We start from the raw sequence: 13,619 nt of genomic DNA on the forward strand, positions 1-13,619 counted from the left end.
ACGAGCCGTGGGATCAATACAATCAACTACGATGGTAAACGAAGTAAACGAGAATAACAACAAAGGGCGCGCTCGAGGTCTAAGCCACTGCGGACAATACTACAACTAAACGGGTAGCAAGACGGCGCGGATACTTATCAAAAAGCTCGGCTTGGGAGTGTCGTAGGCAGCAAGCAATGCAACGCGGAGAATACCTCGACGCCTCCTGTCCGCAGCGGCTAGGCTCTAAGGCCAACTGATTGTGACGCGCCACAGGTGCGTCGGCTCTGCCCACCACCGTCGTCAAGGCAACTAGAATCAAAGCAAACGTCAGGCAGGTGGTGTGGTGGTGTCGCCGACACCGAACGCAACACACGAGACTTATATTTGAAGGTAAGTTGTTTAAATACAGTACAACATAGTTGTTGATCTGTTGTGCTTTCAATTCTTCAACAATGTGTGGTATATTACACCAAGCTTTGCAATCATACATCCATCCATCCATTTTCTGAACCGCTTGTTCCTCACAAGGGTCGCGGGGGGTGCTGGAGCCTATCTCAGCTGGCTATGGGCAGTAGGGGGGTGCCAGCCAATACTTTGCAGTCATAGTTTTTGTAATATCTTTTGACCACTTGCCATGGAAGCAAAATGTTTCCACAGCTGACTCTGTGCCTCCTTTTTCATAATAACCGATAGACGAGCGCCAAAGCTTGTCTTCCAAACACACACAAGCTCTGGGGAGAGGAGTGACACTTTTTTGAAAGTGCCACCAAGTACATTATGGCTTGCTGCAGATGCACTGCCTGAAAGCTGAAACATTACATTGTGTACTGTATTAAAAAACTAACATTGCATTTGGCAAAATTCTTGTACCTCAAGATTATTTTGTAGCTTTGTGAACTTTCAGATGTTAAGGGGAAAAAATTCCAGCCTTTACAGCCAATACCAATCAGTTGACATGAACACACGATCCTTCTAAGCAAGGGGATTAGTAAACAAGCTACAGGCAGTGAGACATTGAAAAGAAATGCACACACACCAACTGTGCAGTGATTTCCAGTAACTGATTGAACAATTCACAAAAAGGCATTCTTGAGTTGGAGAACTTGTTAACCTGGTGGAACACGTAGTAGCCTACTATTCAGTTACAGAACCGCCTCATCTTGTTTAGAGAAAATTAGGTTGTAAATGGAGTACATACTGCAGTGCCTTTTTTGTCCTCTGCAGTCGTAGGACAACAGGCATTCACTGTACTCTAATGTACCACATAGGACTCATTATTGGACTCTGGGGTTTGTTTTCGTGGGCCACGAGGGTACAGGTATGTTTCAAAGCTTTCAAAGTCAAACATCAAGGAAGAAAAAGTGAGCGTTTGTGCAAGTCATTTCGAAATTGTGGTGCAACAGGTTGCTGTTACACTTGTTTCCTGTGTTTGCTTTTGCTGGAGTTACTTCATTGTAGTGCTATATATGCTCGTGATTTCAGGTTCGTGATTAGATAGGATTCTGACAACAAACTGCTTTTTGCACTTGATTATGGGCACGATAATGTTTTGAAATGACGTTTTAAAACTAACAAACAAAAAAGGACATACTATAGATATAGCAATTATCTTTTGTCATCTGTGTTTATTTAAGATTGATGTCACTCAAAATCTCTAAAACAGTTTGTATACAGTGATGTTCATATTGATTGATTTAGTGATAGAATTGACATTTTAGTGCAAATTACTCAGACAAATCGGACGTTTTTGAAGAACATGTCAGCGGTATAGCAGCCAATGTCAAATACAATATAAAACTGTTCGTATACTTTGTGTTTTTATTTTCCGTGATTATAGGTGCTACAATGTTTTGAATTTACATTAGAGGTGTCCTATTTACAGCCATAAGATTTGATAGCAATAATTTTGTCATCTATGCCTATTCTAGAATCACTGTGTATAGTTGCTCACACAAAATTCTGTTTAAAACAGTTCATACACAATTTGTGATCTTCGTATTTAGTTATTATAGTATAGGTGCTACCGTGCTACAGTGTTATGAACTCACATTTTAGTGTAAATTATCTAAATAAGAGATTGTCACCACAATAGCATCTTATTCTCATGTAAACCCATGCAAAAAAAAAACAAAACTGTTTCTTTGCAGTCATTTTGGATAATAAATAGCTCGCCATTCATTTCATTAAGAGTGACTATTTTCACATTCAGCAAGCACATACGCCAAAGGAGTCAAATGTTTCAGAAGAATACAGCAGATTTACGCAACATTTTAGTACAGTACAGTATTTAGTAATCTGTGCCACTGGTACCATTCAGCGTCGTCTGACAAATCTGGTTCGAGGATAAAAGGGCGTTGATGATATGATCCAATAGTAACCGAGCATTGCTTTGACGAGCACCTTCGTTAGCCAATAGATGAGCTCCTTCTGTCGCGCACATCCGATGGTGGGCCGGGGCTTCATCAGAGACGTCCCTGTTCAACATGGAGAACAGAGAGGAGGAAAAAATGAAGTCAGGACCACCCTAAAAACTTAAATATGCTCACTTAGATGTAGTTTAACTTTCAGATATGGAAACGATGAACGCCTGGTTGTAAACGGCACACTTGGTTCCGGGACTCGAACGTACGTCGGACGGCATTTGAGTGTCAGTCGGCTTTTTTGGACTGCAAACACGCGAACCGGCGACATGTAAAAGTGTCACAACTATTAAAAAGAAAAAAAGCAACACCCGTCCAGAAGGTTACTTATCGCCGAGGAGGGCCACGCCAAATCGAAAGGAATTATCAGAGACAGTTAAGCGTAGACGTGACCCCCCTCGGTTAGTTTAGGGTTACTGGGTGAAAGGTGACACCGCAGTGTTTTCTTGAGGTAAGTAGAGTTCGTGCACATGATTTTGGGGTTTTGCAGGCTAGGCTAACACACGTGACCTGTATACTAGATTATATAGTACGCATAGCCCGGCCATGGATCAAACCTCAAAATGACGGTCGTCTTAACTTTGGGAAAAACAAAAATGCATCCTAAATTTAGGATAGACTTATACAAAAAAAGAGCTGTGCATATAACATTGATTTTGTAGTTATTGTTACTTTATACATAGTCATCACATAAATGTGCGCTAAAGTGGATTTATTGAGCTATACATTCATCTATACATCTATCTACATTATGTCTATCTGTCCTTTTTTATGTCAAGATCTCTGTCAATAATCTATCATCTATCCAAGCATCCATCTAATCTAATGTAATCTCATCTATCTACTTTTAGAATGCACAATGCAGCGAGTGTGTCAGCCTCTTTGGGCTCCATGGGGCTGCTGCGTCTTTTCGGGGTGTCTTGGGCCTGGAGTATTGTGGTGGGACTCTTGGTGTACCTTGGTACCAGCAGCTGGAAGTATTTCTATGTCGCAGCACTGACTGCCAGGAGAGATATCACGTAAGTCAAACTTGCCAGGGGGTGAATTAGAATTTTCGACCCTCTCATGTGTAGTTTAAGTGTAAGGTGCAAAAAAAACCCTTTAGCTTCTAATAGGTGGTGTACTTCAATTTATTGCTGCCTTGAAAAATAAGCACCATGCCTCAACATACCATTTGATGCCACTAGGTGGCTGTAATAGCTGCACTATATAGCATCTTTACCAGCATTTCACCAAAGACATGATTATCGTTAATACTCACTACTTGCACAGCGGACGTGGCATCTGTAGAGCTGACGTTTAAGAGAAAGCAATGCCGTATTCATCCATTTTCTGAACCGCTTACTCCTCACAAGGGTCGTGGGGGGTGCTGGAGCCTATCTCAGCTGGCTATGGGCAGTAGGTGGGGGACACCCTGGACTGGTTGCCAGCCAATTGCAGGGCACATAGAGACGAACAACCATCCACACTCACAAGCACACCTCGGGACAATTCGGAGCACCCAATCAACCTGCCATGCATGTCTTTGGAATGTGGGAGGAGATCGGAGTACCCGGAGAAGACCCACGCAGGCACGGGGAGAACATGCAAACTCCACCCAGGAAGGCCAGAGCCTGGACTCGAACCAAAGCCCTCCGTACTGGGAGGCGGACATGCTAACCACTCGCTCACCATGCCACCCATTCCGTATTCAATAATTATAATACATATTGTATACTGTCTAACCAAGTTAACCTGGCAATAGCCAGATTGATAATTGTGATTCACTCAAGGGAGTGCTCCACAATCTCAATCTGGGATTGCTCCACGGTGATTTGCTCGAGAAAGGCGGGACATTCTGTACAATACTTCGAGCTGATTGGACGATGTGGCATCTTGGGCACGTTTGTTTGAACATAATTAATATTGATCTAGTAGTTTAGTTTCAGTTTGGCTCTTTTATGCACTGCTGCGGTTTGGTCAAACAGATAACAGGCATGTCACAGCAGGCACAGGCAGACTTCCTCCCGCTCACCCTCCTCTCCTTCTGTGTTTCGATCCTGTGCTGTCACGTGATTTAGCATCTCATCTTTGTAGTAGAGTGCCTGAACACATACAGTATTGTACTTGAAAAACAATTGGTTTTATGAGTTGTTTTATGTTTTATATTTGTTGCAAGATAAATTTAATATCTTTTTTATTTAGGTTGGAAAAAAATCCACAAAAGTACAAGGAAGGCAGAATTTTTAGTTGTTTTTTTGTGTTTGTAGTTTCTGAACAGTATATGATAAAGAATTTGTTTGATTTTTTTTCCCACAGGTTCCACAGTATATACAGTAAATAAAGAAGTTATTAATAGATATATTGCCCCATCCTGTGATCGGTTCGGTGATCAGTTTATTAAAACTCGTTGATCGGTGTGCTTCATATTCAAAGCAAAAACATCGACCAAGCAATTAAAAAATTCTTCAAGATCATAAATCAAGGTACCACTGTATTGACAATTCCTCATCTGTTTTCTTAGTGGCCTGTGCGTGCTGGTAAGAGTCAAGCTGGCTCTGTGGCGCTACATGCGCGACGGAAGCAACATCGTCACCATTTTTGCCCAGACGGTGAAACGCAACCCAAACAAGATTGCGCTGATCTACGAGGCCACGGGGGAATCGTGGACGTTCACCCAGCTGGACCAACTGTCCAACTCCGTGGCCAACTGGGGCAGAAGTCAGGGCTGGATCACTGGAGATGTGGTGGCCCTCTTCATGGAGAGTCGACCGTTGCAAGTGGCGCTCTGGCTGGGCTTGGCCAAGGTCGGCGTGGAAGCTGCTCTCATCAACTTCAACCTCCGTAAGGACTCCCTCCTGCACTGCATCGGGGTGTCTCGCTCTCGGGCTATTGTGTTTGGAGCTGAGCTTGCAGATGGTAAGAAAAAGAAGAATGTATTTTGACATGAAAAGAAGTATTTTGAAACAAAAACAATCAGCGTGACCACCCTTTCTTTTGCTCTTTATCCTACATGTCAGCCATGTTGGAGATCAGCGCCTCCATCAGTCAGTCCATGGTGAGATTTTGTACCGGAGACCTCAACACTCATCACGGGGCCTATCTGGGTGCGACACCCCTAGATCCGATCTTAGCATCCACACCGAGGCACTACCCTTTACCTTGTGTGAAGCATAAAGGCATGAATGGTTAGTAGCATGGCTTTTTGGCTTTCATTTTTATAAATATTTAGGCGGTTATGATTTACTATTAATTCATTCATTCATCGTAGGTTAGTGCTACATCGTGTATACTGTTGTTATTGATATTCATATGTATTTATGTGACCCGCTCCGGCAAAAGGGTCCGCATGTCGGCAGGCTCAATCTAGAGATATGGGCGATATTAGATTTTGCCACAAATAGCGTCCTTGAGGTCTCTAGTTTCATTTGCAAGCAGCACAAAAGTAAAAAATGTAATAGAAGTGTATGAAAATAATCAATTATTAGACAGTATGCATCGTAACTAGGGGGTATTTTTAGCTTAGCTGCTAGCTAGCGCAGTCTTGCGCAACTGTTTAGAAACAACCCGAATTTCCTAGCCTCAAACGTAATTCACAAATTATTTATATAAATGTTGTGAGGATATACACGGATCTGCTAATGGATGGACATAGCAACCAAAAAAAAAAAAAAAAAGCCAAAACACACCATTCAGCACGAAAGTGAACAGAACAGTCAGCCTAATATTTTTAAAGCAGCAAAATACCTGAGTAAAACAATAACAAAAGGCACAGTTGTTTTCAAGTAGTGTAATCAAAATAGCAAATGTCTTGAAGTGCACACAACAACATGGCTGGTATGAAGTCATGGTAAAAAAAAAAAAAAGAAGCTGGCAGCTTAGCTGATAGCTAAGTACAACGCACCTTTGATAACTGAGGATTACAATTTGCGTTTGCCCTGCAATTGGCTGGCAACCAGTTCAGGGTGTACCCTGCCTACTGCCCGATGGATGGACAATATGAGTTTCGGCTGGACCAGAGGCTGCTTGTTGTTGCAAAAAAATGCACATTTTGTACTTTTTGTGTCACTGTTTCTCTACAGTCTGCGGGAATGGCGGTGTTGGTAAAAAAAAAAAAAAAAAAAAGAGTACAATATCCAATGTCATATAGCGTGAGTTTGGAGAACGCTTCTGTGAGGGTCTGCTGTTCTGGAGATGCAGGCATGAGCTGTTGTCGCTGCCGTTTCAGGTGGCTCAACAACTTCGTGATGTTGCTGTAACTTGTCTTCATGCTCTCCTTGCACATTTTGCAATGCAAAGATTTTTCATCTGATCTTTGTCTGGCCTGAAACCAAAACAGTTCCATATTGTTGATGATGAATTTCTCTTTGGAAAAAACTCGCTTTAAGCCTTCTCCACCATCCCTCACGCTTGTTTATGGAAAACAGGGGGCGGGGTGGGGGCATAGTGTGTGGCTGTGTGCTACAGTTGATGACACTGATTGGTCGTCATCTAGATCAAGTCACTCCCAACTTAGGCAGGGGCAGCAGATGCATGGCTGTCCTTCAGTCAGTGGCAGAAAAGAGCTGACGGCCACACTGGAAATGCTTTGCATCGCGATAAAACGATATGACAGAAATGACAGATCGGCAGCCATACATATCTTCACACGATTTAATATCGTCATATCACCCACCCCTAGGACGACTTGATGATGACCGTGACGTGAACTCTACTCACTACTCACTGTTCCCCATCTGCAAAACTGATAAGTTTTGTAGATGGTGAACAATTGTTAAAAAAAAGAGACATCAAACTGTGTATGTTGATGTTTACGGTCAAATTAAACATAAATCAAAGAGAATTGCACATTTATTTGAAAAAGATAGCTTTGCTGTGGTCATATTTGATAAAACTGTCAGTATAACTAGAGTGGCACGAGTGAAATGGTCAGTGAAAAAACAATCAGCCCTCTCTGGCCCCATTTTGTACTTTTAATTAAATTTTTCGGAGACCATTGTGTTAGAAAGAAAGAAAGAAAAAAGAAAGAAAGAAAACGACAACCAATCAAAGACAGAAGAAGTTACTGACGTGGTTTCAATCATTAGTTAGTGTTTTATTTTTATTTTTAAAAACATTACAAAACTTGTTTTTTGGGTGCAGGTTGGACTAATGACATTTCCATGCATTTCACTGGGGAACAAAGATGTGCATGTTTTATTCATAGCTCAAGGCACCACTGTATTATCTTTATTTTGTATCTTTATGCAATTATATTTTATACCATACACTATGTATATTTTTAGACTGGAATCTCAACGGACCATGATATTTACAGATGACATTGTGATCTGCAGTGAGAGCAGAGAGCAGGTGGAAGAACTTTTAGAAAGGTGGAGTGCATGCGCTGGAATGGAGAGGAATGAAGATTAGCCGGGAAAGGTTTTATAAGGCAGCCATGATGCGCAGCTTAGACGCAGTGGCACTTGAAGAGACGACAGGAGGCAGAGCTGAAGAAGATGTTGAGGTTTTCTATAGGAGTGGCCAGGTTGGATAGAGTTAGAAATGATTTCATCAGAGGGACTGTCAAGGTTAGATGTTTCCGAGACTTTCACATCTTTTATTGTGTTTTCTCTACAAGTACGCTCTTACACTTTTTGTTGTTGTTTGTGTTCATTCTTAGAGTTTTTGTACCTGGGTTCCCTGAATGTTGTATTCTCCTCTGCAGACTGTTTGTTTTACATCTACACCTCTGGCACCACAGGACTACCCAAGGCTGCTATTGTGGTGCACAGTCGGTATGTTAACCTTCACAAAAAAAATAAATAAATAAATAGTAGCATGTCGTGTTATCCATGGACATCTAAGAACAACTGTGTGTACTACAGGTACTACAGAATCGCTGCTTTCGGCTACTATGCTTTTCGTATGCGCCCAGACGACATCATCTATGACTGTCTTCCTCTTTACCACTCTGCAGGTTAAATAGATTATTCTTTGTCAGTGCCTCATTTCCCACCACTATAGGGTGTGCAACTGATGCAAAAACGTTCCCCTTTTTTTCTAGGGAACATCATGGGTGTTGGTCAGAGTCTGATCAACGGCCTCACTGTTGTCGTCAAGAAGAAATTCTCTGCGAGTCGCTTCTGGGATGATTGTATCAAGTACAACTGCACCGTAAGAGATTTACATTTCAAGGCGTAAGGTGTCATAGTTTGCGTATAAAGTCCAGTTTTCGTGACCATAATGATTGAGGCTTTTGTGAGGTGGTGTGCCTCTCATCTCATTTCACACTCAACAAGGAATATAAAGTGCAACGTGTACCACAACGGCACATCGCTAATTCTCTGTCACTGGCAGCCTTGTCATTCAATGTGCATTTTACATACGCGTTCCGTCATGATGATCACGTGACTGTCCAAAAATGGCCAATAACTGTACTCAATGCAAAAATGTTCATAAAAATTGGTATAAAATCATAATTGCTCAACATAAATTGGCACTTTTTTCAGGGAAGAGTTGAAATCAATAATTTCACAGAATAGCTGCTTAGTTTGTCATAAGTCTTGTTAAGGATAGACACAGTACTTTCAATCGCTTGATTGAACAGGGAGGCAAGAAAAAATGATATCAATTAAGCAGACACAAGACACAATCTGCTGATGATGACCGCAACTCTGAATCACTCAACACACAGACTGGCTAATGAGTGAGCAGCAAAACAGTGACATTAGCTGACACCCACTTAATTCACACGGCTAGGCTCATCATATACACACTCAAAAACACAGATGTTAAAGCAGAACATGATGATGGCGACCCCAAGTGGCTAAATTTATCTGACATCACATGGACATTATTGTGCTTGAAATGCAAAATCAATTTTTATCTGAAACGTATCCATGCACTCTAAAAACAGTTGGGTCAATTATTATCGTTTTATAGGTCCAAAATCTACTTGTGTCAAATTGACACAACTTTGGGTTAAACATTGGGTCATTTTCTATAAAACAGCCCAGAAAGTTAAGTTAGATTGTCTACTTGGGTCAATTTGACCCAACTTTAGGTAAAAAATTAGGTCTTTTTATTTTTTATTTTTTATTTTTATGAAACTACTCAGAAAGTTAGCTCATATCTTCTAACCTTGCTCTGCAAGATGAATTCTCGTGATATTTGTGAGTTCACAAACTCCGGAGAATGCATCTTGTACCAAACCCGTTGATTTCCACTGATTCGAACCACCAGTGTTTCGGACCAAACAGAGCGGCATTGTGTTTGGGGTTGGGATATGCAGTTGTGATGAAACCAGGAAGCCAGCGCTACTTACATTAATTTGACCCAACTTTTCGTAAAAAAAAAAAAATAAATCATTTGGCAACGACCCTTAACTCATTCACTTCCAGCCATTTTCACAGAAGCAATCCCGTTCGCTCCCGGCTGTTTTACTGAATTTTCACTGATTTTCCAAGGTCCACAGAATATTGTGTTCTATTGCTATAAAAGCATGGAACCGATCAAAGAAAGATTAAAGTTTCTTCTTTCATCAGGAAAAAAAAAGTATGTTTCTATCTGTTTCCGTTTTGCAGCAATTAGCATTAGAAGAGAGCTAAGTTTCATCAGTTTTCACAAATCTGTTTAAAATTCTAAGTAATTTAGCTTTTTTTCTAGATATCCCTGGTTGATCTGCTTTGCTCTGCTGCCACCTGCTGGCCGTTTGTATAATAACTACCATTCCTGCAACAGTTCTTTGCAGTTGAGAGGCTGCATCAAAGCCTTCTGTATGCTCTAGCATAAAAAACAAACAAAAAAACGTATAAATACGTCTTTGGAACACTTAAAACATAAAAAAAAACAAAAACGTATTTACACGTTATTGGGAGCAAATGAGTTAAAGTCGGGTCAGATCCTCTACTTGGATTAATTTGACCCAACTTTGAATCAAAAATAGGGTAATTTTGTATAAAACAACCCAGAAAGTTGGGTCAAATTGAACCATGTAGAGGATCGGTCCATTTTTGATCCATAATTGGGTTACTTTTGTTTTTAGAGTGTAGGATATTCTGTGGAAAACATTTGTTAGCTGTAACACTTATTAGTGATTCATTTCACTTGTAGGTGGTCCAATATATTGGTGAAATTTGCCGCTACCTGCTGTCTCAGCCAGTACGACCGTCAGAAAAGGCCCACAAGGTTCGCTTGGCGGTTGGAAACGGTCTGCGTCCAAGCGTGTGGGAAGCCTTCACCGAGCGTTTTCGCGTGGCGCAGATCGGAGAGTTCTACGGCGCTACCGAGTGCAACTGTAGCATCGCCAATTTGGATGGCAAGGTCAGCATTGTCACCGGCCTTTATATCATTCGATAGAATGAAAGAATGTAAGTAAGTCTCCATTCTTAGGTGGGTTCCTGTGGATTTAACAGTCGCATTCTGCCCAGCATTTACCCCATCCGTCTGGTCAAAGTGGACGAGGACACGATGGAGTTGGTCCGGGATAGCCGGGGTCTTTGTGTGCCCTGTCAACCTGGTGACTAATGTGACTCTTCACCTCAAAGCGGTAAATGACTTGAAAGGAACACACTGGATCCCCCATGTGTTTTCCAGGTGAGCCAGGGCTCCTGGTTGGCCGCATCAACCAACAGGATCCACTGAGGCGCTTTGACGGTTATGTTAACCATGAAGCTACAAGCAAGAAAATAGCCCAAAATGTATTCAAGAAAAACGACTCAGCCTATTTGTCAGGTTAGCAGTCATATTTTGTTTCTGTCAGAATACACTCAGCTAATAGTCATTATTGATAACATTACATTTTGTGGTAGCATGGTGGCCATGATCTTCCTGTCTCCTGTAGGTGATGTTTTGGTGATGGATGAATTAGGCTACATGTATTTCCGCGACCGGAGTGGCGACACTTTCCGCTGGCGAGGAGAGAACGTGTCCACCACGGAAGTGGAAGGAATCTTGAGCAGCCTTTTGAATCAGACTGATGTGGCTGTGTATGGCGTGACAGTGCCAGGTAAGCGCAACATATATTTGCCCTGCTTTATTGTACAGTTTAATGGGATACACACATGCTGATTTTCAACACCTTTAAATATGAGACACCCCAGACATGATGAGGAAACACTTTGACACCACTACATAGTTATTCAAGTGTGACAAGAATTGTTCAGAGTAAAGCAAACACAAAACACTCCATCTTTGATAACAAGTCACAACACTTCTGGTGACATTTTGTTGGATGTTAGATGTTAGGTTTGCAGGAACGGTAGAGCTGCATATCATCCGCAAAGTAATGAAAGAGAAAATGGCTTTTACAGAAAATGAGTGAGGTGGAAGAGGTAGAGCAGAGGTGTCCAAATGTTTTCATTTGAGGGCTGCAATCAAAAAAAAAAAAAAGGAAGAATGCAAGGGCCACTTTTAAAATCATTCAACTTGTATTTATTAAACACACAATTTGATCAACTTTCTGTTAAAGGTGATAAGGCAAATAGTCCATTTGGGGTAGCCCTCGCCCCTGTACCCCACTTGACTAGATCCACCCCTGCAATGAACAGCAGCCGAATCTCCATAGGTAGAGGTACATGATTAAGAGCAGGAGCCCCGGGACAGAGCCCTAGGGAACACTTGTAGTGATTGGGGAGAATTTGGATGAACAGAGTAAGGTCTTTCTCAAGAATGTTTTCAAATCAATTTAAGGTGTCACAATATTTGATCTTCTCCTGTGTGTCGTGCTCAGGTGTCGAAGGGAAGGCGGGCATGGCCGCCATTGCGGACGGCAACGGCACTTTCGACTGCGTTGCGTTCCTGCAGAAGGTCCAGACTGCTCTCCCGCCGTATGCACGGCCGGTGTTCCTCCGACTGTCGCCGACTGTCGACACCACGGGTAAACCGCCGCTAACGCGCTCCCTTTTCTGAATCCCAGCTACTCACATTCTTTCTTCCACTTTCCTCCGTAGGTACCTTCAAAATCAAGAAAACCAGGCTGCAGAAGGAGGGCTTTGACCCACGTTTCACAAGCGACCGGATCTACTTCTTAAACATAAAAGTCGGCCGGTACATAGCGATAAACGACGAGCTCTTTGCTGCCATAAAGGAAGGGCGAGTGAATTTATGAAGTGGAATTCTGGAAATGTAACCTTTCAGGAAACCGCGTTGACGTGACTACTCACTGAGGCGAGCACTGTTACAGATGATTCCTTTTGTTTGTTTTTTTAACACAGTAGGAGTAAGATGCGTGAGGGCATTTGTTACCTCTTCCAACTCACAGAGCCTTCGCCGCACATACTTGAGTGGTCTTCCTGACGTAAGAGGACAGTAACTTGGTTGCAGGGAAGTAGGAGTTATTCTAATAGGGTTAAGCGACGCCATGAAGGGGGTTGAGAAATCATACTAATGTTTATAGTGCCGTGGATGAAAAGGAACTAATCCATCTTCATGTCCACACGACTCAAAAGCAACAATTGCTAACGTGCCTTACGTCAAAAAAATGTTTTTATTATGGACTTTTATGTGAAAAGGATTTTAAAAGAAATGTTCACCTTTTTGGGCTCTCATTTCATGTAACACATCTAGAACCTTTCGTGACATCATCAGCAGGTGATAAAGATTTAATATATGCATCCTTCAGATGACAGCTGTTGTGTGAACTCCAATTAAAAATCCTATTCTAAAACGTGCCTTGAGTTTCTTTTATGTTATATTTAACAGTGGTTCTCAAACTGGTCCGTGAGTCTCTTGATGTCTGCAAAATAATTACCGGTAGCAATATTGTTTTATCATACTCCTTCCGACCTTGGCTTTGAGCCAACGGAAGGTCTGATTTGTTGTCCTTTCTATTAAACAGGTCATATTTAAGTTGAAATGTTAAAAAAAAAAAAAAAAAAAAAAAACACATGGCTTTTAGCACTATGCAGTGATGTTATTAATTGGTGTTAGAATGTTGAAAAACGATTCTTTGCTCTCAGGGGAACCCAGTTCAGTAGTTGCATATTTTCCAATTCATGTTTTTTTCTATTATTCACTGAGGAACACATCTACTTGCGATTCTCCATGCAAAATAGATACTAGGGATGTAACGATATCCAAACATCGCGATACGATATTATCACGATATGAAGGTCACGATACAATAATTATCATATTGTGGGGAGGTTGGCAATAAAAAAAAAAAAAAAAAAGGTCACAATGTTGTAAAAAAGAGCTCACACTAAAAAAAAGACAATATTGTGCTTTTGTGCATTACAGCAATGCTTTAATGCTCTA

The 13,619-nt window shown here is 41.5% G+C and overlaps 1 protein-coding gene across 3 annotated transcripts; it reads left to right on the plus strand.

Moving 5' to 3' along the window:
* Positions 1 to 27: 27 nt before the first annotated feature.
* Positions 28 to 13,033, plus strand: slc27a1a (solute carrier family 27 member 1a). Of its 3 annotated transcripts, none has more exons than XM_077526232.1 (13): positions 28 to 372; positions 3,254 to 3,421; positions 4,906 to 5,300; positions 5,402 to 5,569; positions 8,089 to 8,158; positions 8,249 to 8,340; positions 8,428 to 8,537; positions 10,476 to 10,685; positions 10,755 to 10,881; positions 10,959 to 11,096; positions 11,206 to 11,370; positions 12,094 to 12,240; positions 12,314 to 13,033. In XM_077526232.1, the coding sequence occupies exons 2-13, from the start codon at positions 3,255 to 3,257 to the stop codon at positions 12,469 to 12,471; spliced, it is 1,947 nt and encodes a 648-aa protein (XP_077382358.1). In that variant the 5' UTR covers positions 28 to 372; position 3,254; the 3' UTR covers positions 12,472 to 13,033. The 3 variants fall into 3 exon arrangements, with proteins under 3 accessions (XP_077382358.1, XP_077382377.1, XP_077382367.1); XM_077526251.1 differs by lacking the exon at positions 28 to 372 and adding an exon at positions 1,161 to 1,300; XM_077526241.1 differs by lacking the exon at positions 28 to 372 and adding an exon at positions 2,421 to 2,853.
* Positions 13,034 to 13,619: the final 586 nt, after the last annotated feature.

This window comes from Festucalex cinctus, chromosome 1 (genome assembly GCF_051991245.1).
Source record: "Festucalex cinctus isolate MCC-2025b chromosome 1, RoL_Fcin_1.0, whole genome shotgun sequence".
Lineage (NCBI taxonomy): Eukaryota > Metazoa > Chordata > Actinopteri > Syngnathiformes > Syngnathidae > Festucalex > Festucalex cinctus.

What these genes read in the sequence shown, in the direction of transcription:
- slc27a1a (XM_077526232.1), top strand. Translation starts at nt 3,255, where the DNA reads ATGCACAATGCAGCGAGTGTGTCAGCCTCTTTGGGCTCCATGGGGCTG. An exon ending in GAAGCATAAAGGCATGAATG is followed by an intron (nt 5,570 to 8,088) that starts GTTAGTAGCATG and finishes TCTCCTCTGCAG; the next exon opens with ACTGTTTGTTTTACATCTAC. An exon ending in GTATCAAGTACAACTGCACC is followed by an intron (nt 8,538 to 10,475) that starts GTAAGAGATTTA and finishes TTTCACTTGTAG; the next exon opens with GTGGTCCAATATATTGGTGA.